This window comes from Xiphias gladius, chromosome 16 (assembly GCF_016859285.1).
Source record: "Xiphias gladius isolate SHS-SW01 ecotype Sanya breed wild chromosome 16, ASM1685928v1, whole genome shotgun sequence".
Classification (NCBI taxonomy): domain Eukaryota; kingdom Metazoa; phylum Chordata; class Actinopteri; order Istiophoriformes; family Xiphiidae; genus Xiphias; species Xiphias gladius.
The window spans coordinates 27,926,926-27,952,006 of NC_053415.1; the positions used below are offsets into that span (position 1 = coordinate 27,926,926).

A 25,081-nucleotide genomic window follows, 5' to 3' on the forward strand; every position below is an offset into this window, starting at 1 on the left:
ATACACGACTTCTGGGGTGATCAGCACATCGTTTAACATCAACCCGTTAATTGGGATAGAAAAGCAAAGTGTATTAACATAATAATAAACTTTATAGTAGTGTAGACTTTTCAGCAAGAGTCTAACCTGTAGACATAATGTAATGTTTACCATAATACACATTAAAATTTTGACCTGATGATGGCGCTAGTTGAAAAGTCAGAAGATTCCCCAGAGTTATTTCAGTTCATCCTGAGGGGAACATGAACGGCTGAACCACATTTCATCTCAGTCCGTCCAACAGTTGACGAGATGTTTACGGAGCCTCGCCGCTGCATCAGCTAACAACTGTGTTTAAAAAGTGTTTAGAATAAAAATAAGCAATTCTCTAAAATATAGTTATATTACTGAGGATAATCAAGAGTCTTCATGCATCCTATTGATGGGTTTCATTTACAGAAGTGCACTGCATTCAGCAAACCATCGTGTACAGCATGTGTCGTTGTAGAGGGCATGAAGAAACAGGGTAGTTGTCATTTACTGTTGGTGACACTGGATTCTACGATCCATCAGACTCTGAGGCCTGAATAGGGATGCAGGATATGTTTATACTGCAGTACATGCTTTATTTTGAAAGCCGTTACCACATTGTAGCATAGTATTGAGATAGGATCATATGTTTCAAAGGCTTTCGTGCATTTTTGATCCATGACTTTGGTCCCAGGAAGCATCCTGTTCTTGTTTATCTGCTCCTGAACGAACAGAGTGACTTCGTGCAGGCCAGAGTGCTTTAAAGGTGCAATATGTAGGTATTTTAATGTGAAGAAATAGACGTAACGTCAAAAATAACGGTTTTGATTACATTTTGACGGTCCACCGGCCCAGCGATGTGGCGGTCCACCAGGATTTGTCCCGGTCTACCTGATGGCCAGTCCGACTATGGCAGGGGAAGGGGAGGGGAGGGACCAAAGAGTGCATTTCCTCGTCTCTTACAACAGGGGTGGACACCCCAACTCTCTGGGAGTATGCTGCCCCCTGTTTGTTTGGAGTATAAAGTAGACATTCGGCCAGTTCTTACACATTTCCCCTATAATCCACCTGGACAATCTCCACGTCTCCATGGAGCCATTACACCAGAGCTCTACTGTGGGAATATTTCTGGCTGAATAAAAGTTATGTTATCAAAAATTCAAAGTTTCCTTCAAAGCTACTGCTCTTCTTTCTGTGTTGCTACAGTCTGATTTGGGTTCTCGTCCTCGCTCAGGTCTCGGCGGGGGAGCTGGAGCGTCTCATGGTCCGTCTGCCCAGTATGTTCAGGCAGGAGCTGAGCGGCGTCGGTGCAACTCTGGAGAAACGATGGAAGTTCTGCGGTTTTGAAAGCCTCGGTTCGGCGTGACGCAGGGAGAACGCACACGCACGCTGGGAAAACACACCATCGTGAACGGATGCACGAGATGCCTCAGACCTTTGATCTGTGTGTGTGTGTGCGTTCTTCCGTCCCAAATCATGTCAGATACACAGCGATGCATCAGCTGATGTTCACTCAAGCAGACACTGGAAACTGTGGAAGAGACGGATGCTCGGACCTGGGAAAGGAGGAAGTCCCAAAGTTCAGTTTGTGATGGTGAAATAATGAGACACACTGACTGGTTTCACCAGATGTTTATCACAGTAAACTGCAGCGGGACCTGACACCTCACAGACAGAATACATCCGACCCCAAGACACTCGCTCTGATGCTGTTTTCACTTTTTTTCATGTTAAGAATCAGGTTCCTAGGTTGTCTTTTCGTTGGTGTGAATCAACAGGAAGAGAGTAAAAAAAAAAAAGTTATGCCAAAGTCGATCCTTTATGACATTTACACCTTCGCTTATAAAGCTAAATTTCATGCAGACCTCATTTTGTTTATGGAGAAACTACTGAGACCAGACTCTGGGTGTGTAACTCAGAACGTACTCAGCATCCAGCTGTTCTCCGGTTCGGTCGTGGTCTCAACGTCCACTGGAAACTTTTCAGAAGCGGAGCGGACACATTTACTACATAGTTTAGTCGTCTCAACGACATCTTTCATGTTTCACAGCAAAAATACAGCAGCACATTTACCACCTGATATTTTTGGATGAAAATAATGGAGAGAAAGCGCTCCAGGGTCTGAAATAATCTGACCAGCTAGGTGTGAAAACACTCCAGGCCTGTTGTCGACATTCGCTCACTGCTCAGGCTTCCTGCGGAGATCATGGACATAAACTGGAGGGATGAAGGTAGAAGAAGGGCAACACCTGGGGAAGTAATGTATGAGGACGATGGAAAAAGAGAGAGCGAGAGAATATTTGTGTTTAGTAAAGGATGATGTGAGGGAGAGGAGTGCGTTCAGTCATTCCTCTTAATTTATTTCATTATACGGTACGAAGAAGCTGTTCACTGAAGGCAGCAGACTGAAGCGTCTCGCTGCCATAAGTTACATAGTGTTTAAGTGAAAAAGGTTATTAATGGTCCTGACTGTGTCTTGTTTTTTTAAAATGTACTTCTCAGAGTTAACAACAGTTTAGTGTAGCAAAGGTGTTTTTTCCTTCCGAATGGTGTGAAGGGTAGAGAAGATGATGCTAATCTGAAGCTGAAGAGGAGCAGATGCTGCAGATCTGTCCGCTTTTGTTGGTACCAGCTCTATGTTCTCATTTTTCGTGTTTCTAAAGACCACAGTGTTGTACATTTCAGTCGGAAAAGATAATTAAGTGATTTCGTATTGCACCTCCATAAAGTTAGGGGACTCTTTTTTTTTTTTTTCTTATTTAAATAAAGATGCTCAAAATCAAACGTCACAGTAATTCCACCTTAACTCTGCTGAATCCAACTCACAACCAGGGAGCTGCTTCTGATGTAACACAGGCGTAACAGACACATCTGTTGATAACACACAATACTGTGTGTGTGTGTGTGTAGGATATCTAAATGAGAACCTCGGGCATTTGACTGTGTCAAACACAATCTTTGGTAAACTTACAAATCTCTCTCAGCACAAGGAAAGTGAATTGCACAGAGGAATTCTCACTGTTTTTCTGGGTGTGCTGCTGCCTGCAGGCTCTTCAGCAGCAGCCCCTCTCTGGCCTTTAGTTCCTCATAATGAGCTGAGACTGAATGTGACGTAAATGTTGCAGGTGGAGTGATTGTGTACAAAGTTAAAACACACAAGTGGGCGTAGACAAATTTGTTCCAGGTGGCGTAAATCGAGGCCAAGGTGCATCTGCACGAACGCTTTAACTTGATCCAAACACTTGTCGCATGTCCTGAGACTTTATATGACTCTGACTCATGAAAGTAGTAGAGACACGAGAAGATGAGACAAACTGTGTGTTCACCCAGTTTTCTTTCAAACTCACTCGGTCAATGCAGACAGTCTTACAGCAACAACTGAAGTCTCTACAGTCAGTACACTGGAGGTCTGGGGCGAATGTACATGCTGCAAAAATGCTTCAGCTGTCAAATTCACGTGTAGTCTATTAGGTGGTGTTGATGATGGGAAGAGGATGAAGGAGACTCCGCTGACACCGTCTTGATTGCACATAAAGGTTTATTACAAACAAGAACAGCGTCAAGTCAAGCACCTGCAGATCTGCTCGTGAGAGGGGTTGAAGCCAGTGAACCGCTCTGAGAATCGGCCTCGACCACCGAGTCTTAAATGAAGCCGTTGTCTTCCCAAGAAACGTCACGAACACGTGGTTTCAATCACAAAGCGTTAACTCCCTTCCCAGACTGGGAGGCCTCCTCTGAGGTCCCCCCGACCTAGGGCCTCTATGAGAACATATAAATCTATCTCTGCATATTTAACCATATACCTCACACGCAAATAATGCGAAGGCAAAATTAACTTTATGTCCGGACTGAACGCACTTTTACGAGACTCAATGCCACTAAAACTGGATGTCAGAGCAGATGAAAACAGCTCGGCACTAGATGGCCTTCGGCAAGAATCTTCTTTATCTCACCAACCTGTTTCAGCAGAAGGCCTTCATCACGGAGTTGGCAGTTTATTAGGTACACCCAGCTAAAACTGGTGCCATCTAATTCGGCAGTCCTGTAAAAAATCCTCAGTTATGAAGATTACAATGTTGAGTTTGTGCTGAACAGTTTTGACCTGGTGTTGATTCACCTGTTTGGTCATTTTACAGGCTGTAGTTTGTGCTGCTGTTGAACTGTGCTGTGTTATACTGAGCCCATTCATATCAGTGTGGGTAGGATAAATATTATACTTCACTGCAGGACTGTTGGAATTGACCGCATCAGTTTTAGCTGGGTTTTCCAAATAAACTGCCAACTGAGTGTAGTTCTGGTCAACAGTTTGAACACTGTTCACTAAATCAGTGCAGGTACATTAAACTGCAGGTAACCATAGCAACTGAATTTCTGCTTCAGACTACGTAACCAGTTTTACCTCCTCCTGCCCAGTGATACCAACGTGGCCATGGCTTAAACAGAACACTGACACCTACCCCGTGCAGTTTTTAGGGGATGGGTTGACATCGTGCAGTTACCAGGTAGATCTGCCAGGATTTTCTCAGTTAACGGATTGACAGAAAATTAATCGTCACCAATTCTGATAAGTGATAAATCGTTCTGAGTCATTCTCAAATGTGTATATTTTATGGTTTCGTAGTTTTTCCTGAGAGTAAACGGCTGAATCTTTCTGAGTTTTGCATTGTTGGGCAGACACGTCACCTTGGCTCTGGGAAATTATGAGGGGCATTTTTCGCCCTTGTTTTGACATTTTATTGACAAAACAATCGGTTAATTCATCAAGAAAATAATCAAGAGATTAAGTGAAAATGAAAATAATCCTTTATTTTTTAGCTCAGGTGCCAGGTTGGTGTGTGTACAGTCCTGGTCGTTGACAGCGAAGATGTCGGCTCCAGAAGCTCTTTCAGCGGGCGTCTCGGTTCAGCTCGTTAACCTCACAGCTCCTTTGGTCAGGTCATCCATGGCTTCCTTGCTCTGAGCAGGTAGGGGTGAGTGTGCTGATGATGACGTGGAGGACCCTCTGGTTTGCAGCTGCTTGAAGAACCTTCTGGATGGTGGTGATGACGTAGAGGTATGGCACACACCTTCTAAACCTGAGGGGTGCAGAGCCACAACCGCAGAACTAATGCACAGAATCTTGGCATGTCCAGCCCAATGATGCGGGGTCTTGGATGTTGGATGTTGTTGCTAGCTCTCCTCGGCTGGTGGTTACAAAGGTGGGTTAGCGGAGGTCTGCGGTGTAGTCACCCAGTCTCTCTGCCTTCGTTCTCTTGTGGCTGGTGAGCTGTTCTATGGTGTCGTCAGCATAGATGCAATGACCAAACCAACGTGTTAAAGGATAGGTTCTCTGTCTTGAAGCAATAATCCGGTGTCCAAACCGACACAGGTTCCTCTTTCTGTAATCATTCTTCTTGTTTGTACTGACCATCAAGAGGATCTCTTCCTTATGCACCTCTAATGCACTATAAGTAGTGGGGAACAAAATCTACAGTCCTCCTGGTGTATAACAGTGGCTTTTAAAGTTCAGCAGAAGCAAAATATGAGACTTCAGCTTTCTGACTTTGACAAATCAAGTGGACATCTTTCAAAGTTTCAGTCTTTTTAGTAGAGAACTCTTGTTGTTGCCACCGCAGCTCCACGAGGAAACACTGTTGTGGGGAGCAAAAGCTGTAACTTATACCTACACCCATCTGATTTAATCATCTCAGACTGCTGAGGCCTCACACTAACTTCAGGTAAGGTTTAGAATACACATTACAGAAGTCTGTTTAAAGACACATCCTACCTGACAAACAAAATGACCTGAATGCACAACCAGACCTTTCTATTGTTTTCGCGCATCAGGTCCTACAGCACCAGACCTGTACTCCAGACCTGTACTGCAGACACTGTGAGGCGGCCACGTGCTCCACATTTTTCCAGACTGGTGTTGTGGTGCTCAGTCCAGCTTTCTGCATTGCTTTGGTCCCACTTCACAGGTTCATTGATATGTGTCCGCATCTGTGTGGGTACATAATCTAACATGATCAATATCTACGCAGCTGATGACTGAGTAGAATCATCATAAACAATGACTTCAGCACATATGCGGCGCTTAACGTGTGTCACCGTTTATTTCTTTGATCAGGCTCTTTCTGTACTTTTCCTGTTTACAATTCCTGATAATGATCTTATTCATCTGAAATGACATTGTTTTATTAGGAGACTGTCTTTGTAATTACTCCTGCCATTAATTTTTATGGCATTGGCATATCAATTTCTAAACATTAACGCAGTGAATTTCCTCGTTTCTTCAGTTTAACCTTGTGACATTGATTAAAACACCATCAGCTCCAAACACTATTTGCTCATTAACATATTCATTTTATAGCGCTGTGTTTTGCGGGCTGCTGTCAGCAGTAATGAATGGAAAGTGTCATATTAGTTTGCATTATTAAATTACAGACAGGAACGACTCGTCCGAGAGCTGACTGCAGCATCCCCGGTGCTGCTGTTTGTCCATAGTTTAAGCAGCAGGCTGGAAGATTTCCCTCAACTACTTCTGTTTCCTCGAGGCCCGACAGAAGAGGGAAACCAATTTCACAATTTGGGGCAGCACTTTACTATTTATACACCACTCCTGAGCAGGGAACACACACAGTCAGGCTGGCTGCAGTATTTATGCCTCTGTTAGGTTTACCGTGTCAACAGCAGGCTGTCCTCCCTCTGTGGGCCCCTCAGTCTTCATGTCACTATTTGTACTCAACAGCTGGCAGGAGCTTCATTCTCCACACTCACCAGCTCACACTGGGTGCTTTTGTTTGGCTGCTGGTTTATACAGAAGCCTCACACTGTTCTGGACAGGAAGGAGGCGTTATAATGATATCTATATCATTTCAACATTTTTATGTTCAACTTTGTATGCAGTGTTGTTGTTTTAAAGTCTCCAGCCCTCCCACTCAACTCTCACGTTACGGTACCTTGTGGCACACGTCATAACACCAGCTGACAACAACGTTGAATGGGAGGTGAGTTATTGTTAGGTTTAAGATTCAGGCTGTCTACAGTCACAACAAAATGACTGTGTTTCCCACACACACTCAGTTTCTTCTCATCCCGGCCGGTGAGGACGACGGCTACATAGCAACAGTCCGCGGCGTAGTAACAACGTTCTCGCCAATTAAATTAGATTACCATCAGAGAACAGCTCCCAACGAGGCTCACGTTCCCCTTTTACAGGGTTAGAAAGTCTTACAGAACTTCTGGCTTTCAGCTCAATTAACAAACTCAAAACCAGCGTTTTGCTTCTCTCCGTTTTGACTCTTTTTCCCTCGTTCTGTCAGTCTCTCGTTTTCTTTAGTCCCACCCATCTAGGAGCTCTGTGCATTATCATCAAGGCTGAAACCCGCCTAACCAATATTGACCTTATGCAGCCTGTCCATTTTTTCCTTTGTTCCATTTCTGGTTTTGTTTTTTAACTTCCATTTGCTATAGCGCCTGCAGTAAATACAAGTAAAAACATCTGGTCCTGATCGGTTCACCCAGCCTGCTGTACATGGTTTGGAACACACATCATGGGACCTGGTGTAAACACATCCATCACGGATATGGGACGGAAAAAGACGATTTTTGGCACAAAGTTAGCCACAGACTTAACTCGCAGTACATCCTCTTGATGTTCCTGTGGCGAAAAACTGCAAGAGCACTGATGCTAACTTATCGGTACAATGGGGGAGGTTACTGACTAATACTTTAAATCTGCAGGGACCGAGTTTTTGTCTATTTTTTTTAGTAGAAACAAGCACTGAACCCAACATTAACATATCATCAGGTTTTACGTTGAAATGTTGACTGAATAACCTTTATCAAACAGTTGTTTATTTCCACCTCCAGCAGTTAGAGAGCAACATGATCCTCCATCTGGATCTTGTGTCTGTGTCACCTGATGAACCTACGTCCAGTATTCCCTCTCTTTTAGCTCCAGTTTTGGTCTCCACCAGCTCCTTAGGGAAACATCAGGCGCTTTAGCTGCTAAAGGCTCCACTACGTTCACCAGCTGGTCTCTGCCTGTGTCCGTCTGCTGGTTGCTGCTGAGCAGGTAGTGGACATTGGCTTTTTCCGGCTGTTTCTCTGAAAAATGTATAAATATGAATTAAAAGACACCTTTTCACTCAACAATGTCATATATGAAATACATTTTATCAATAATATAATATAGAATTATTAGCCTGTTGGTAAACCCAACTTTTAAAACAATCTGTCTTGTGAACTCAGCATTGTTGATCTTCCAGTCGGTGTTTCTGTCCACTATCTCTCTCCCACAGTCCCTCCTCTTCAAGTTATCTCCCCCGTACTTTTCTCTGTCTCTGAACTTCTGTTGTTCGTGTGTTTGAAGCAACATCAAATACAAAAAGTGAAAAGCTTCCAGCCCCACGTCCTCTCTCTGCTGGATAAACAGACAGACAGGACACATAATTTACTGAGGTCAGACAAACAAAACGTTTTCCTGCGAAACTGGTCACACGCGGGATGAAAATAAACGGTACAAAAAAAAAGGAACATCACATAAGCTGATCAATAAACTGGCTCAGAACCACCCACTTCATCCATTACAATCATGGAACATACAACTTTCTGGGTATTATCCCTTATAATAACATATTGGACGCTGTTTTGAAAGGTAATACGGCAACACTTTAGATTACAGCCTGAAAATGTCAGTGTAATCATTGAATTCATACGCTGTATTAAGAAAATACTTATCGGTTACATGTAATTAACAACGGTGTGTTTGAGACAGACTGAGAAATAACTTACTAATCCTAATTACCTTTTTAATAATTACCGGGTAGGACAAATGTGGGTAAACAAGGTGCTAGTATGAAATAAGTTGTGGTATCTTTTCCATGACAATTATGACAAATTTACAAAAAACTTTGGGCAATTACAAGGTAAAAGGTGGATAAACATGGAGTATTGATTGTTAATATGGATTTTAAAATGGTTTTGATATATACATTTTGTACATCATTGTTGTTGCTGAGGAACAAAACAAAGACGGGCGCACCTTTCAATCTAGCTTTATTTGTATAGCACCTTTCGTGCAGGTTCATGCAATTCAAAGCCCTTTACAGAGTACTAATGATGAAACAGGACAAATGTGATCATCTGCACTGAGTATGGGTTGGAGGTCCCAAGGTCACAGTGGAAGACGCCTCTTAAGGTGGTTGAGAATGACCAAGCCAAGATCCTGTGGGACTTCCAGATCCAGAGTGACAAACTGGTGATGGCTAACCAACCGGGCATCGTGTTGATCGACAAACAACAGAAGAAGGCAGTAGTGATGGACGTAGCGATCCCAAGCGACAGCAACATCAAGAAGAAGGAACACGAGAAGATCGAAAAGTAACGAGGGCTGAAAGAGGAGCTAGAAAAGATGTGGGGAGTAAAGGCAACAGTGGTGCCAGTGGTAATTGGAGAACTGGGGGCTGTGACCCACAAACTGGGAGAATGGCTCCAGTATATTCCGGGTACAACATCTGAGGCCTCTGTCCAGAAGAGCGCAGTCCTAGGAACAGCTAAGATACTGCGCAGGACCCTCAAACTCCCAGGACCCGAGCTTGAGGAAGACAACCCTGGGGAGATTTTTTTTTGTATATATGTATATATATGTATATCTGTGTGTATGTATATATATAGATATACACATACATATATATATATATATATATATATATGTATATATACATTTGTTATCATCCCATTTTCAAAGAAGAAAAAAAATCAGCTCAATAACCAACCTGCCTCCTGGCCAAAAAAATCTATCATTTGCTCTACATCCTGATGTGGAAGAGTGAGTGAGTGTGTGTGTGTGTGTGTGTGTGTGTGTGTGTGTGTGTGTGTGTGTGTGTGTGTGCGTGTGTGTGCGTGTGCGTGTGTGTGTGTGTGTGTGTGTGTGTGTGTCTGTGAGTTGCCGGTCTATAAATAATGTGCTCCTCTGTGAGGAGGCAGAGGGAGCAGCCTTCCATTAGCTGTGCTGCATCTCTAATGAAGCCTGTTGACAGCAGCTGTAATTAGCTTTGGCTCTTTGTGTTCTCTTTGTTGACGGCGGTGTTAAGACATTTCTTCATATCCCCCGCCGATGTCACGTCCCGTCACTGACGCCTGCTTGTCATTACACCTGGCGGCATTTACTGTGAGAAATCTCTTATGTGAAACCGTATGTAGGCCATTGTGATGCCGCTGTGGTTGACAGGCGTGTGTGACTGTTAATGACGGCGTCAAGTGGTGCATCCAAAGTATGTCATCACACCGAGAGATAATCCTGCTGGGACTTTAAGCGAAGCATGTACTGTGATAGAACCAGAGGTGGGAAGTAATAAAGTACTTTTTCTTCAGTAAGCGCTCCATTATTGTTCCTGGTATAATTTCATACCTTGTTATTATAGAAATATTGATTCTAGCTGCTTTAAATCTCACTTTGTCATATTCACCAATAAGCCATTTGCATAAGGCTGTGAGTAAAAACACGAGTAGGCCAGATAATTTGACTCAGATATCCATTCCCGTGGTTTTACACTGCCTTAAGGGCTGTGGGTACGTCTTCATTAAAAACAGAACCATTCTTCTCTTCCACAGACCAACTCGCCTTATGTGACATTACAGGTTGAGAAATGATCTATTTCTGTAACGTCACCGGGTGTATGGGAATCTACGGTAACAATGTCACTCAACCACAACGCCGCCATCACTCATTTTAAACAAAGCAATGAATTATTAAATAAATAAACCTGCAATCAATGCAGCTTGGTTTTTCATATTTTGATCCTAATATGTGGGAAACGAATGTGCTTTTTCTGAGGCATTGTACGAGCACGGTGATGCTGATGCAGTGCAGGTAAACCCCCTCCTCACAAGACCGGGGTCTCCTGGCAGCGGAGGTCGTCCTTATGGTCCACGGTCCGGTCGGGGGCCCTGCTCAGACCTGGCATTAACGTGCGTCTTGAGCGATCTCACCTCCCCGCTCCACATCCGCGTCCGTTTGCAAAGACCAAACCCGTTGTTGTTTTTAACCAGCGGGAGGCAGCAATGCACTTCCTGTGCCTTGTCTGCTGGCAATTAAATGAAGAAGAAGAAATCAAACCAATACAGACTGGGTCTATACCCTGGCGTGTTCCAGACAAGAGGGGGGGTCACCCAAGATGTTTGATACAGTCATTATTTATCTCTGTGGGCTTTTTGACATTTTCATACGTCGTGGACAAAACCAGCTTATGAGATCTGTACAACTTCTATTTGTTTACGAATTCAACCGCAGAGGAGGTCAGTTGAGTAGATGGTCCTTCATTGTGGCCCCGGACACATTCGCGTTCACTCTGCAGGATTTGGTCTGAGTGGTCGATGCGTCTCGGGTACATTCACACCTTTACATGGAGCTGTCCAGCTGTGATCGGAGCACCCAGGACGCTTGTTAATGTCGGAAAGGAAGGGGGCCGGTGTCATTTACCTCCGATACGACACACATGTGATTGCAAACTGCGTCACAGTACACCTGAGCAGGTAGCACACAGCACATCGACAGCACGTCGTATTTATTTACACTTTAGTTTACAGGGTATCAAAAAACAAAAATCCTTACTGGGCATTCTGGCATCAGACTGGCACAAAGTCTGTCTTTGTCATCAAAAGAGGTAAAACTGCGTGTGGCCCTTTCACTTAGTAAAAAGTATCTATCTTATTATTGTCATAAATTTGCTGTAACTACAGCGATTGAACAAGGGACCACTTTATTTGACAGCCATCATCCTCCAGACCACAAAGTAACGGCCATTAACTCGGCTCTAATTTCTGATGCACGATTTTCAAAAACAGTGAGACAGAACATCTGCTGAATTTATGATGAGCTCAGCACTCTGATCTTTACACATCGCAGAATATCGCTGCTGTTTTGTTTGTGTGCGAGTAAAGAATCTGTGTTTGGATCTCTTACTGTTCATGGTCTGATGATATAACAGACATAAAAGTTCATCTAGGCTTTTCTCTAGTATTAGTTTTCATTTTCGGATGGATCTTGGACTGGACTTAGATTGTCTCACATTGTTTTCAAGCAGGTTCTGCTGATCACATTTGTCCTGTTTTGTCATCAGTCGTCTGTAAAGGGCTTTGAATTGCATGAACCTGCACGAAAGGTGCTATACAAATAAAGCTAGATTGAAAGGTGCGCCCGTCTTTGTTTTGTTCCTCAGCAACAACAATGATGTACAAAATGTATATATCAAAACCATTTTAAAATCCATATTAACAATCAATACTCCATGTTTATCCACCTTTTACCTTGTAATTGCCCAAAGTTTTTTGTAAATTTGTCATAATTGTCATGGAAAAGATACCACAACTTATTTCATACTAGCACCTTGTTTACCCACATTTGTCCTACCTTGTTACCCAGCAATGATCTTACTGTACCCGGTAATTATTAAAAAGGTAATTAGGATTAGTAAGTTATTTCTCAGTCTGTCTCAAACACACCGTTGTTAATTACATGTAACCGATAAGTATTTTCTTAATACAGCGTATGAATTCAATGATTACACTGACATTTTCAGGCTGTAATCTACAGTGTTGCCGTATTACCTGCCAAAACAGCGTCCAACATGTTATTAATGACACATTGACCATAAACCTGCTCACACTAACACACTCTGATTGACTGGAAGGTCCTGTCCCTCACTCACGCAGAAATGAAAAGGTCTGGCCCGTTGAGTAGCTCAGTGGTGAGGTCACGTTCGTGAGCAGCGATGCAGCATCTTGTCGTCGAGCAAAGACAACAGACTGACACAATGCTGCACAACGGTTGCTTAGCAACCTGCGCCTGGTCAGTGTTCGAAGCGGCAGAAAGCAGCGGCCCACGTCAAGATGGAGTCCGGTGTTTCTCCAACAGATCTGTCCCACGGGACACACACATGACATTTCTCCACTGTGGGAACTTAGGGACCTGTAGCCTGGTGGGTCCGTGTGCATTTAAGCGTTTGACTTCACCTTTAGAACGAAAGCAGGACAAACCAGCGAACAACTCGTTTTTTCCAACCAAACGCAGAAAGAAAAGACAACCTAAATTCTCCTTCTTCTGCTGATGCTCACAAACCAAAATATAACTGGATTATTTGATTTTTACGTCTTGCTGGGATCAAATAGAAATGAGAACAGGTGAGAAGAGCAAGCTACGACCTGATTAACAGTTAGGGAACCAAAATGTAAGGTGACTGATTGATTTTTACGTGTGGGTGAACCTTTCCTTTGCTATCATTCCAGTACAGGGACCCTGGAGCTCCCATATCCTGAAATTCTAGAGCTGAGGCTTCGGCCGTAGGTTCTTGGTCTGGTGAAACACCTGTTCATTCAATTATTTGCTTTAAAATGGAAAACCACAAAACAGGTCTGAATTTTGTCTTTTCATTTTTTCACAGGTGTGTGTTTTCCTTTTTTCCTCACAAAGTGAGCCATAAACAAGAAAACCGAACAACCAGGCTCATTCCTGGTTTTCTGTTTTGTGGATTTCTGACTTGCCGACCGCACATATATAAAGCACACGCGTGTGAAGTGACGCTGCAGGAGCGCATGTCAAATCAAAGTTGAACACGAGTGTTGTTGTTTCGCCTTAAACTATTCATGAAATTACAAATTGGCCAAATCTGCACTGTAGTGTGTCAGAGCATAAAGTTTAAACAATGAAAATTGGATTTTCAATTTAAAAAAACAAAATATGACTAAAATGCAAAACGAGTCATTTTATTTTCTCTCTTTTTCTACATCAGAAAAGAAAACTGCAAGAAAACAGAGCAGGTAAACGGCCCCTATTCAGCTGAAACCAGAGGGGGCGCTGTTGCTTGGATGTCACTTTAGGTGGTTGTTACTGTTAACGTTGTTCAGCCTTTAAACGGGGGAAGGAAAAGTATCTGAAGATATTTCGATGCGTCCAGGCACAGTAAGGTGACAGAGGGAGATGACCTTCATCCCGAATCGGTCCCACTCACCCCTGACAGGTTGTTTTTACATTCGTTCTTGTTTTTCTACAGGTCACCTGAGGCTCAGCAGAACGGAGGTCACAGTTTCTGACACACCTTATCAGAAACCGTGACCAGGCATGCAGTATTTTAGTATTGTCGGGCACTGCACCTTTCTCTCGCCTGTTTTTAAGACCTAATTACATTACCATGCATCAGCGCCCCCTGCAGTCGGTCTTCACGGTGGTCACAGGATGTGGTGTAACGCCGTATAAATAAAATTGAATTGAATTGAATCTGCAAAAACTACGGCTGTTTTTTAGTTTCTGAGTTATTGTACTTTCATTGTTTAAATCAAAAACCTAATTTTAAGTTTATCTCTGGTGTCTTTGACTATCCAATCAAAAAGGTCTTTTTTTTTACTGGAAAAAGTAAAACTCAAATAACACTTTCGATTTCATTTTAACTTTTCTATTTCTAAACACAAAATACACCAACCAAGAGTCATTTTTCTTTTCCGATGCCTCGAAAAAATGAAAAAAGGAAAAAGGAAAAAGGAAAACCCGTTTTGATCGATTTGAAAACCGTTACTGAATGAGCAGATTGCACTGATCGTTCTTGTGTCTCCGCTGTGTGAAATTGAATGTTTTGAATATAAGTTTTAAAAGGGGGACAAAGCTTCTGATCTGCACCTTTAAAAGGGTGAGACAAGGACCCACGTCATTGTAAGGCAATCAGACAATTTGGTCAGAATACCTACATGTCCACACCTAAAGCAACACCCTCCTGATCTGTTCTCTGGTCTGAGGCAGCAGTTTTACACAATGGTTACACTGACACCCTGAGGCCATCGGTACAAACTGCACGCGATCGGTGCTCTGGCACTGCTTCTCGTGACTTCAGCTGAGTTGAATTAGTCATAATTCTAAAGTAAATATTGTCTTTTAGGAAACCAGTCCTGCCTTTCCTCAGGGGTCTGAAGTAAAGCTGTACCAGCGCAGGAGTGTCCTGCGCTGTAAACCTTGAAAAGGATCCACGCACCCTGACCGCAGGGGGATCCGTCTCCCTGCATGTAGAACATGTAAGAGAGCGGGGAGAGGAGTCTAGAAAGCCATATAACCTGATGACTGTGTGATGGATTTGGATGAACCTGAGTACGGATAACCATGGCGGCCAGAGGATGAACTGTACAGACTTCTGAGGTCCCCTGACCTTTCCTCTAGCATCACCAGCAGGTCAAAGTTCTCACTTACCGTGTGAAATATCGCCAATATTTACGGGATCAATTGGCACAAAATTTCGTGCGGAGATTCACGATCGTCCGGCAATGAATCCTACTGACTTTGGTGATCCTCTGACTTCTCCTCTAGCGCCACCATTAGGTCCAAATGTCTATTTGTCCAGTGCCTGTACTTAGCAGCTCTGTGAGGTAAACATGGTAAACATTTTGCCCTCTTAACGTCAGCAGGTCACCATTGTCATTGAAGGCCTTTCAACTGACAAGCGACGGCTCAGAGCGCCATCTGCGTCTAAGTCCAGCCTCACAGAGCTGCTAACATGGCTGTGGTCGCTTACTTCTACATATCGTTTCAGCACATCCACAGACATCGGTTTCGCATCAGTTTTTTTTTTTTTGTAAAGGGTTAACAGACGCTAATATACAACCAGAGACTTTGAAATTATTCATCGTTCCTTTATTCAGTCATTTCCCAAGCTCACATTCTGACAGACCCTGATTTGAGCCTATGCTGGTTTAGTAGGAAACCCCCAGTCCTCATTACAAAACTGTTCTCAGTTGTCTTGAACCATTCCCTAGTCATGCTGCTACAGGCCTAGACTGCAGGGGGACTTCCCATGATGCACCGAGCTCCTCTCTCCTCCTCTTCCTCTCCATCTGTACTCATTCATATCCCATCAATGCTCGTTACTAACTTGACTTCTTCTCTCTCCCGTAGATTTGTGCTTCCTCGTCTCTCTCCTCTCGCTCTCTCTCTCTTTGCCCCGACCATGAGCCGGTTTCTGTTCAAGGTTTCTACCTGTTAAAGGGAGTTTTCCTCGCCGCTGTCTCCCAGTTCTTGCTCATGTGGGAATGGTAGGTCTCTGTAAATAAACTATAAAGAGTCCGGTCTAGACCTGCTCCACATGACAAGTGTCCTGAGAGAACCTCTGTTTTGATTTGGTTGCTATATAAGTAAAACTAAATTGAATTGAATTGAATTGAATTGAATTGAACTGAACTGAACTGAACTGAACTGAACTGAACTGAACTGAACTGAACTGAACTGAACTGAACTGAACTGAACTGAACTGAATTGAATTGAATTGAATTGAATTGAATTGAATTGAATTGAGTTGAATACTACTACTAATAATTATAATGATCTGAGTCAGTGTTAGTTATATTGCACCAAATCATAACAGACGTTATCTCAGGACACTTTTCATCAAAGATCATCTTTCTCCATCTGTTTGATGCCGACCTCTTTGTCATGTGTTTATTTTTAATGCTTCATTTAGTCAGTTGCTTACAGACATTTAGCTGGAAATAAGTCCTCATTTATTACCAAGTTGTGGTCTTGTGTATTCCTTCAAAGCAACAACAGAGATCCTTGCGTTGAGCGTTTTCTACTTCTTATTATAAGACTGAGTCATTCGGTTTGTCTACTTTACTTCAATTGAAGGTGGTGCCACAATTTTCAGCGAGTGCATATTTAAATGTAAGCGTCGTAGTCAGTTCAACACGGTGGCAAAGCATTTCCTCACTAAGTCTTTGTTTTTCTCCGTTTTTGTGGAATCTAACATAAACCAAAGGCATCACACCTGTTCTCCATGTGTCCTACCTTCCCATGGGACAAGGGACATGGGACTTTCCATGAGTCCACACTTGCTCCCAATAAGATTTGCAGTCAACTTCAGACCAGTGTTCAAATATTATGCTATTGTGATTTACCATTTTTGATAAGAGAAAATAGTAAACATAAGCCTACAATTCAGCTTAACTATGCCATGATTTTTTATCTTTTTATTTTTTTTTTACAAGGAATTTAACCTTTAATTTATGTTAATCATTGCCTTTAAGCAAAAAAATGTTTCTTCAAATACTTATCCAAGTATCTGCGTTACTTTCTAGGACCTCCGGCCCCACCACCTTCTCGCAGTAAGTTATGAAAACAACTTTAAAACATCCTTACAACATTCATTTTTGCATATTATTCGCAGACTGACAAGCTTGAATGATGTTGTCGATGTTGTCCCTGACTGCCATTTGATGCAATCGTCTTGTCAGCTTTTAGAAATCCATGGAGAAAAGTAGCTTGGGGTGAGTAAATTTCCATTTCCATAGGGTGACAGAGCAGCCTTGTTGTGTGCCTCTGCTCCTCACACATACACTGAACTGTGTGAGATCACTTCTTGTCTCTCGGTGACATCCTGACAGTGACGTTAACAGAAAAAACATTTCAAAGCGGTGTTTAAGTTTGTTTTTCAATCCGACAGCAAGGTCAATGCTTTAACAGAGACAACGAGAGAGAGCTGCAGTCTGTGAAGGATAATCAAACCCACAATGACGAAGTCAGACATCTCAGAGTTTTGCTCTATGGGCCAGTCGGAGCTGGAAAGTCCAGGTGCATCAATTCTGTCAGCAACGTCGTGCGAGGGAAAATGACCAATCCAGCTTTGGCCAGCACAAGGGCCTCTGACAAAAGTTCTTCCAAAAGAGTACCAAAACTTTTGAATAACAAACTCCATCAAATCCAAAAACTAAACAAACTCTATTTTTTCTGGCGACAAATCGGACCAGTTGAAAATGAACTCAGCAGTTTCTCACAAAACTCTTCTCCCACTCTCCTTCCCTTTCATTTCCGCTTACTTGTGTTAAACTGGTATGAAATTTTTGACAAAAAGCCACTTGGGAAAGCAAGTATGATTACATCATAATAACCTAACTAGTTTCAATCATGCAAACTGCAAACTGTGCCAGGCCTCCAGTCACTAGATGGCAGCATTGTCATCAAAATGCTCCTTTCTTTATTATCAGTATGTAAAGCCATAAAATCCAGAAACAGGGCAGAGGGAACTTTTACGCTCAATGACATCATCGATCTGGAGAAGGGGACTGACTTTGGAGAAGACTGATGTCCATCCGTGGTGACCCTATCACAGGTTATCCCGGGGTGAATATCAGAGTGATGTCTCACGATGTCACTGTTACAGAGGCAACCACTTACACTCACATCAACAGGCGACAAAACGTAAACCAGTTTACTAATAAGAGATGTAGCCATCATAGCTTAGTTCTGGCACAACAAAGAATGATTTAATTTCATTACACTTATTATTATTATTCCGGTGTATTACATCTTTCCTCTGAAGAACTACACTTAAGAAATCTCTGTGATGATGCTGACACACTGACCATGAGCATAGTGAGACTGATGATTGATCATAACAAACTGTAAAGCTGCAGAGCATAGCACTGAGATACATTGCAATCATAGCGTAATCCCAAAGAACGTCTTTGTTCAGTTATATTGACACACATTTCTGATGATTCATCGTGGTTGACGCATCAAATGTGAATAAATATTTAAATGAAACACAATTTGTATGGTTTTCCTTTCCCTTCCTTTCTGAACTTCCACGCCAAAGAAAACTGCACCATCATCTGCAAACAGCTCCCCCTCTCGCAGGTTTTGATGTAACAGGGGCTGGATTGAAATTTAACATACAAATGTCCAGTTTGTAGATAGGAAAACTGCTGCTGCACATCATAGCAGTGTTTCTACTATTGCCAATGAAGATATTTATGGTATATTTGGACGTGCTAAGTCACATGCAACTGGACTTTCTTTGGCAAAAAAGGAGCTGTTGTGCAGCTTAGTACAGACCTGGTCTGGGGACTCCATCTGTGTTTCATTCTGTATTAACACTACTAGCATGTCAGGTGTTTTTACTTTGTCACATTATCTTAAATCATCACTGAGAATTAACCCAATTTTCTGTTCTTATTGTCTTATATACAATATACTTGGGAAAAGGAGCTGTTGTGCAAGTCACTTCTATTTGTATAGTGCAGCATCACACACGGCATATCTCAAAAGGGCCTTCGCAGGCTCACAAGAGAACAGGTTCTAGGCTCAGTCCATGTTCCTGTTTGGCCCTTTGCATTAAAAATCACACACCCTCTTCTCAGAGTCATGCCATGAACTGAGAACACGTATGTGCTCAGTCAGACTCTTACCTGGTTTAAACTGGGTGGAAAGTGTGAAGTATGCCTTATGTCGAGCTGTAATTTTCTTTCCGAAGTAGCTGTTGCTCCACCATTTTTTCCCAGCTAGAAATTCCACTGGTTGTTTACAAAATCACAAGTGGATGCAGAGTGCCTGATAGCAGCTGAAGACTGATTAACAGTTTCATGGAGGTCCTGAGCTTATTTCCTGAATGTGTGATGTTACACCACTTCCTATGGAAATACAGTAACATGCCTTAGTAAGATAGCCCCTCGAGTGGCCGTTGAAATGACCCAATAAGCAGTTAAAGGTAGCTCTTCATATTTAAGAGCTGCCTTTTGACAATTTTGACAATCTTGAAAGGTATAAATACATTCATCTCATAATATCACAAAACTTCTTGCACACCATAACGTCTCAGTGAACAGTGCGCAGGATCAAATCTCTTGACCTGAAAAGAAAACCAAAGAATCCCACGCTCTGTCCAGCACTCAGAACTTCACCAGGCAAAATTCAAATTCAGGAAATGATTTTGCAAATTATTTGATAATGAACATAATATTAACATGCTTTTACTGTAAAAATAAAACTGACCTGCGTAACACACCTTTTTTTCTCTAAAGCATTCAGCACTTCTGGGTAAACCATGACCAAAGTAAGACTTTTCATAGTGGGTGGAAACACTAAACACATTATGATATGAAGCTGCGGTTCTAAAAACAAGATATTTATATTTAAAATTGTAATCCAGCACCTGTTACATCACCACCTGCGCCGTGAGGGAGCCGTTTGCAGATGATGGTGTGGTTTTCTTTGGCTATCACTGGAAATTAAGAAAGGAAAGGAAAACCATACAAATTCCCTTTGATTTTTTAATGTATTTATTTATAAACACTCAACAGTGATACATTTCCTACAGTTTCTTTCAAATTTCATTGCCACTTTATTATGTACTAATGCCGTATTTTTGTTAAGCAAAGCTATTCTGCTGCTACCAATGTGAAAATGTGTTGAATTAAATGTTACTGTGGCTTCAACATGCTGTGGAGCTGTAATATAAATGAAAAATGAACAAAAACAAGTATTGGATAGGATTTGGTTGGCAGATACTCAGTATTAAAAGAGTCTGATCAAGATCAGGAGCAACAAAGCACAATAAGGACAGATAGATCCCTACTTTTAAATGAGTTTCAAATGTTACTTCAAACACAAGTAACTTCCTCGGGCATATATATGTCAGAAGAATGCAGGTCTCCACTTTGTTTATGAATTCATCTCCAAAGTCAATTATCAGCTTCAGAGCGCTCAGGATCAGTGAGTCAATATCCTTGTCAGTGGAGATTCTTCACTGTAGTTCTTCACAGGAAAGATGCAGTTCAGTGGAATACCCAGTGATAAGCTGAGATCTCTCATCTAAGTTTTAAAGAAACAATAGTTCAGTTCAGGTCAATGCTGAGATCCACAGGCTTTTGAGCTCATATTCAAAAAAAGTTTGTAAAGCTAAATTATTTCCCAGCTGAACTTATTTCACATTTATGTATCAAACGTGAGATGACAAACAGAAACTCACCTTTCTCTTTATGTATTTGCTCTTGTAGACATTCGTCACATCCTTTTCAGTTTCACCACAGGCCTCATCAATTTTGGTAACAACTGCCAGTTGGGGAATGCCTGCAGATACAGAGTTTCACTTTCACTCAACACATGGGCCGTGTTGCACAAAAGAGGCAAAGAGGCTTGCCTCAAGCCTGTAAATCACACACCTTAAGATACGCAGGCTGCACCAGCACTATACATAAAAATAGTGTCGAAAAAAGGCAAAAGCCACTGCCACATATAGAAGTGTAAGTGACAGTTGCTGGCCATTTTCAGGCAGCACAGTTGTAAAATTTTGTAATTTGTAAGCTGTATATTTGGCTTATACAGTGTTAACTTACTGGAATAAACATCCACCACTTCAACCCTCACACCTATCTGTATGTACCCTTGGAAGGGAAGCTCTCATCACTCCTCAATCTCTGCTGTCCTTGAGTTATTTTGGTATCAGTGTATATGTTGGCTGATAAGTCACAAGAAATTCAGAATTTTAACACTCACACCTACTTGTGGTCAGCTGTGCATAGATGAGAAAGGAGCCAGGGTCTGAACTTTTCTCTTTATATAACTATTTCTGTCACTTTTAATGTGAACAAACAAGTGAAATACTGAGAATGTTTTCAAAGAGAGCCTGTCTGAAAATATGTATTGTTATCCACACATTTAAATGATATCATATCTCTTCCCGCCATCGATTGTGGCCATTCAGCTAACAACAGTTATAACACTAAGCTTCTGGTTTCCAACATAGTATATCTCCGCAGGTCAACTTTGCTTCGCTTCCTTCATTCACCCCTCTCACAGAGAGCGAGGTGTCAAATCTCCTGACTGGTAGCCGTCCTCCTACATGTGCACTGGACCCCCTTCCCACCAACCTCCTGCAAGCCATGTCATTGTGCCAGATATCACACATTTGATAAATGCTTCACTGGCTTTGGGAACATTTCTGTCCGCTTTAAAACAGGCTCGGGTAACACCTCTGCTGAAAAAGCCTTCACTTGACCCTGCTCAAGTTGAGAACTATCAAAAGGTTTTATTACTTCAATTCTTATCTAAGGCTTTTTTTCAAACTGGTCTCAGAATTCCTCTAATGGAACGACCTTGATCCTTGCTATAAGAGCGGCCAGTCCACTGAAACAGGTCTGTTTTCCGTGACAGAAGCCTTAAGGGCAGCCAGAGCTGCAACTCAGTCCTCGGTCCTTATCTTACTGGATTTATCAGCAGCCTTTGACTCAGTGAACCACCACATCCTGCTAGCTGTACTATCCGATATGGGCATCTCAGGCAAAGCGCTGTCTCGTTTTGAATCCTATCTCTCTGGGCGTTCTTTCAATGGGTCATGGCAAGGACGTACGTCCTTATCCAATCTCCTCCCCACAGGGGTGCCCCAAGGCTTAGTGCTGGGGCCCTTTCTCTTTGTAATATCTACCACCTCCTTTGGTCCAATTATCCACTCGCATGGCTTCTCATATCACTGCTACAAAGGCAACACCCAACTATACCTATCATTCCCACCAGGTTACCACATGGTCTCAGCACGGATCTCAGCCTGTCTCTCGGCAGCCACACGGAGGAGGGACCCCCTCCTTCAACTAAATCTCTGTAAAACGAAACTCTTATTCATTCCAGCCAATCAATCTCTCCATCACAATATCAACATCAAAATCGCCTTTTCATCTCTCAACCTAACCAGGGTCGTGAGAAACCTGGGTGTCATGTTTGATGACCAGCTACCCTTCTCTGACCATGTTGCCTCTGTCACCCCATCGTGCTGCTTCGCACTACACATCATAAGAAAAATCAGGCCTTACCTGACTCGGTATGCCACCCAACTCTTGGTACAGGTCATGGTTATCTATGACCTCCCTTCACGCACAGTGAAACACTTACAGATGGTCCAGAATGCGGCGGCACGTCTGGGTTTCCATCAGCCTAAAGGGACACATGTCACTCTGCCGCTCATTGACCTCCACTGGCTACCCAGTCACTAATGCTTGCCTACGGAGTGACTTATGGGTCTGCACCCATTTACCTGAACTCAATCATACAGGCTTACGCTCCTTCTCGGCCACTGCGTTCCTCCAAGGAACGTTGTCTGGCGTTGCCATCCCTGCACACAAGGCAGTCACAGTCCAGACGGTTCTCGTTTGTGGTGGAAGGAGCTACCACATGTTATCAGAGCAGGGGCGTCCCTCTAACTTCAAGAACCTCTTGAAAACTCATCTCTTCCGAGAGCACCTCCTCATTTAAAGCCTCTAACACCCTAACAGCCCTAACTAGCACTTAATGCACACTTCTTTACCTGATCTGCTTGCGCTTTGTCTTTTGAATAGACCTAGTGCTAGTACTTCCTTCAAGGTCTCCTACTGTACTGAAGCTTTAGTGTTGTTCTCACTTGTAAATCGCTTTGGGTAAAAGCATAAAAGCCAAATGAGGAAATGTAATGTAATATAATGAGTTATGAAGGGTTTTGATTTTTGACAGAAATTGCAACAATTGGCCACTATCCCCAATTTAAGGAATCATTATCCAATCTGCTCTATTATGTGATTAGATTAGTGGACAATATATCATTATCCATTTTTTTAAAATCCGTATTTCCATCACAGTATTTGCATCAAAAAATCTAGTATTAGCTAGGCTTTAGTCTTTACATACAAATTATTTGCATAATAATTAATAATTATAATAATTAATTTTGCTTCAGTCAGTTCACTGACTGAATAGAAATTCAGTAGATTAATAAACATTTTTACACTGTGAAAGTCTTGTGGCCGAGAGTAAACTTGGTTCTTGGAACAGATCTTTCATGTGAACATGATGCCTGAATGAAAAAATCCAGGATTTTACTCAGCTGTATTATAAAAGATCTGCTTCCATGGTTAATACTCTTTTCTGAACCCCCCCCCCCCATGTCTGCTCTTACCCATGTTGCTGGCTTCCTCTCTGATGTCCCTCATCTTCATCAAAACTGATTGCTTAATTTCTGCTGAGTTAGCGGAACAGACAAAAACCCAGAACATGAACTTTGTCATCTGGAGAGGGTGAAGGGTTGTAGCCCGGATCACCGCTGGACAACGAAGACACAGTGTTGAAATGGAAAATAATGTAAACATCCAAATAAATTATGACACGTTAACATATACAGTCTGTACTATGAACAAAAAGGTTCATATCTACGGTGAACAAAATAGTCTGGAGTTGAGTGAAGTATGCAAATCTAAGTGACTATAAATAGATAGATAAATAAAATACTCCATGACTAGTAGAAGTCCTGCATTAAGATTTGACTAGAAACTGTGTTGAGTAAAATGTTTTTGGTCAAGGCTCAATGAAAAACAGATCACATAACAGACCCGTTTTACTGAATAAAGTGAACAAAGGTAACAGTGTGACAGTTGTACCTTGTAACCATCATTCACATGTCCCTTGATGGCCAGTTTTGTGTCTTCCATGCTGACTCCATTTGAAGTCCCCTGGTATTAAGATGTGATCTGTAACTGAAAAGGTACAGATCAAGATAAAGAAAGCTGCTAACTTACTATCATGTTTATGGGTTTAATGCATCATCAATAGGCTTCTGAATACATTGTTATTACCAGTGAGTGATTGCCAAACATCAGGCAGGATGAATTCTTTCAACCAACAAGGGGATCACTGTGCAGGTCAAAACGACAGCAGCAAGAAGCAGAATCGTATCTGTGCCTATGTGTGGTTTTTGAGCTACCTACATCTAATGCATGCAGAACGCATTGCATGTATGTCATATGAAAGTACATAGAAGTACATATAATGTTGAAAGTGATGGGTTTTTTTTTAATTTTGGTTTTGTATATGTTACTGAAAGATGCAAAGGGATCCAGACACAACCTGTATGTTAATACCAAGTGGAGATGGGGTCTTGCGCCAAGAATCCTCAAAGTGTGTCAAGCACATCTAGTCGGAGTTAAAGTGAAGAAGAATTAGCAGAACAAGAAAGGTAGCCCACGAAACGGGAACTGTTGTAGGTGAGTTTACATACTTTTTTGGTGAAACTTTTGTCAGAGGTGTTTGTGCTGGCCAAAGCTGGATTGGTCATTTTCCCTCGCTGGATGTTGCTGACAGAATTGATGAAGCTGGACTTTCCAGCTCCGACTGGCCAATAGAGCAAAACTCTGAGATGTTTGACTTCCTCATTGTGAGTTTGATAATCCTTCACAGACTGCAGCTCTCTCTCCTTGTCTCTGTTAAAATATGGTTGTATAAGACTCAAGAGATTAAGATAATAGTTTGAACTGGTCTCTT

General features: G+C 42.2%; 2 protein-coding genes across 4 annotated transcripts in view; one reads left to right on the forward strand and one right to left on the reverse strand.

Moving 5' to 3' along the window:
* enox1 (ecto-NOX disulfide-thiol exchanger 1) overlaps window positions 1-2,741 on the forward strand; it is a 112,724-nt gene extending 109,983 nt beyond the window's left edge. For all 3 annotated transcript variants that reach the window (XM_040147574.1, XM_040147577.1, XM_040147575.1), the window contains one exon: window positions 1,244-2,741. In XM_040147574.1, coding sequence (XP_040003508.1) covers window positions 1,244-1,375 — 132 coding nt within the window. In that variant the 3' untranslated portion in view covers window positions 1,376-2,741. The remainder of the gene's footprint in view (window positions 1-1,243) is intronic.
* Window positions 2,742-4,945: 2,204 nt separating this feature from the next.
* On the reverse strand, window positions 4,946-24,875 carry LOC120801717 (interferon-induced protein 44-like). The gene is given in 10 exon segments (XM_040148905.1): window positions 4,946-5,084; window positions 14,734-14,776; window positions 14,967-15,039; window positions 20,460-20,530; window positions 20,533-20,614; window positions 20,772-20,872; window positions 23,724-23,811; window positions 23,813-23,886; window positions 24,195-24,273; window positions 24,819-24,875. Coding segments are annotated over 10 exon segments (807 nt in total).
* Window positions 24,876-25,081: the final 206 nt, after the last annotated feature.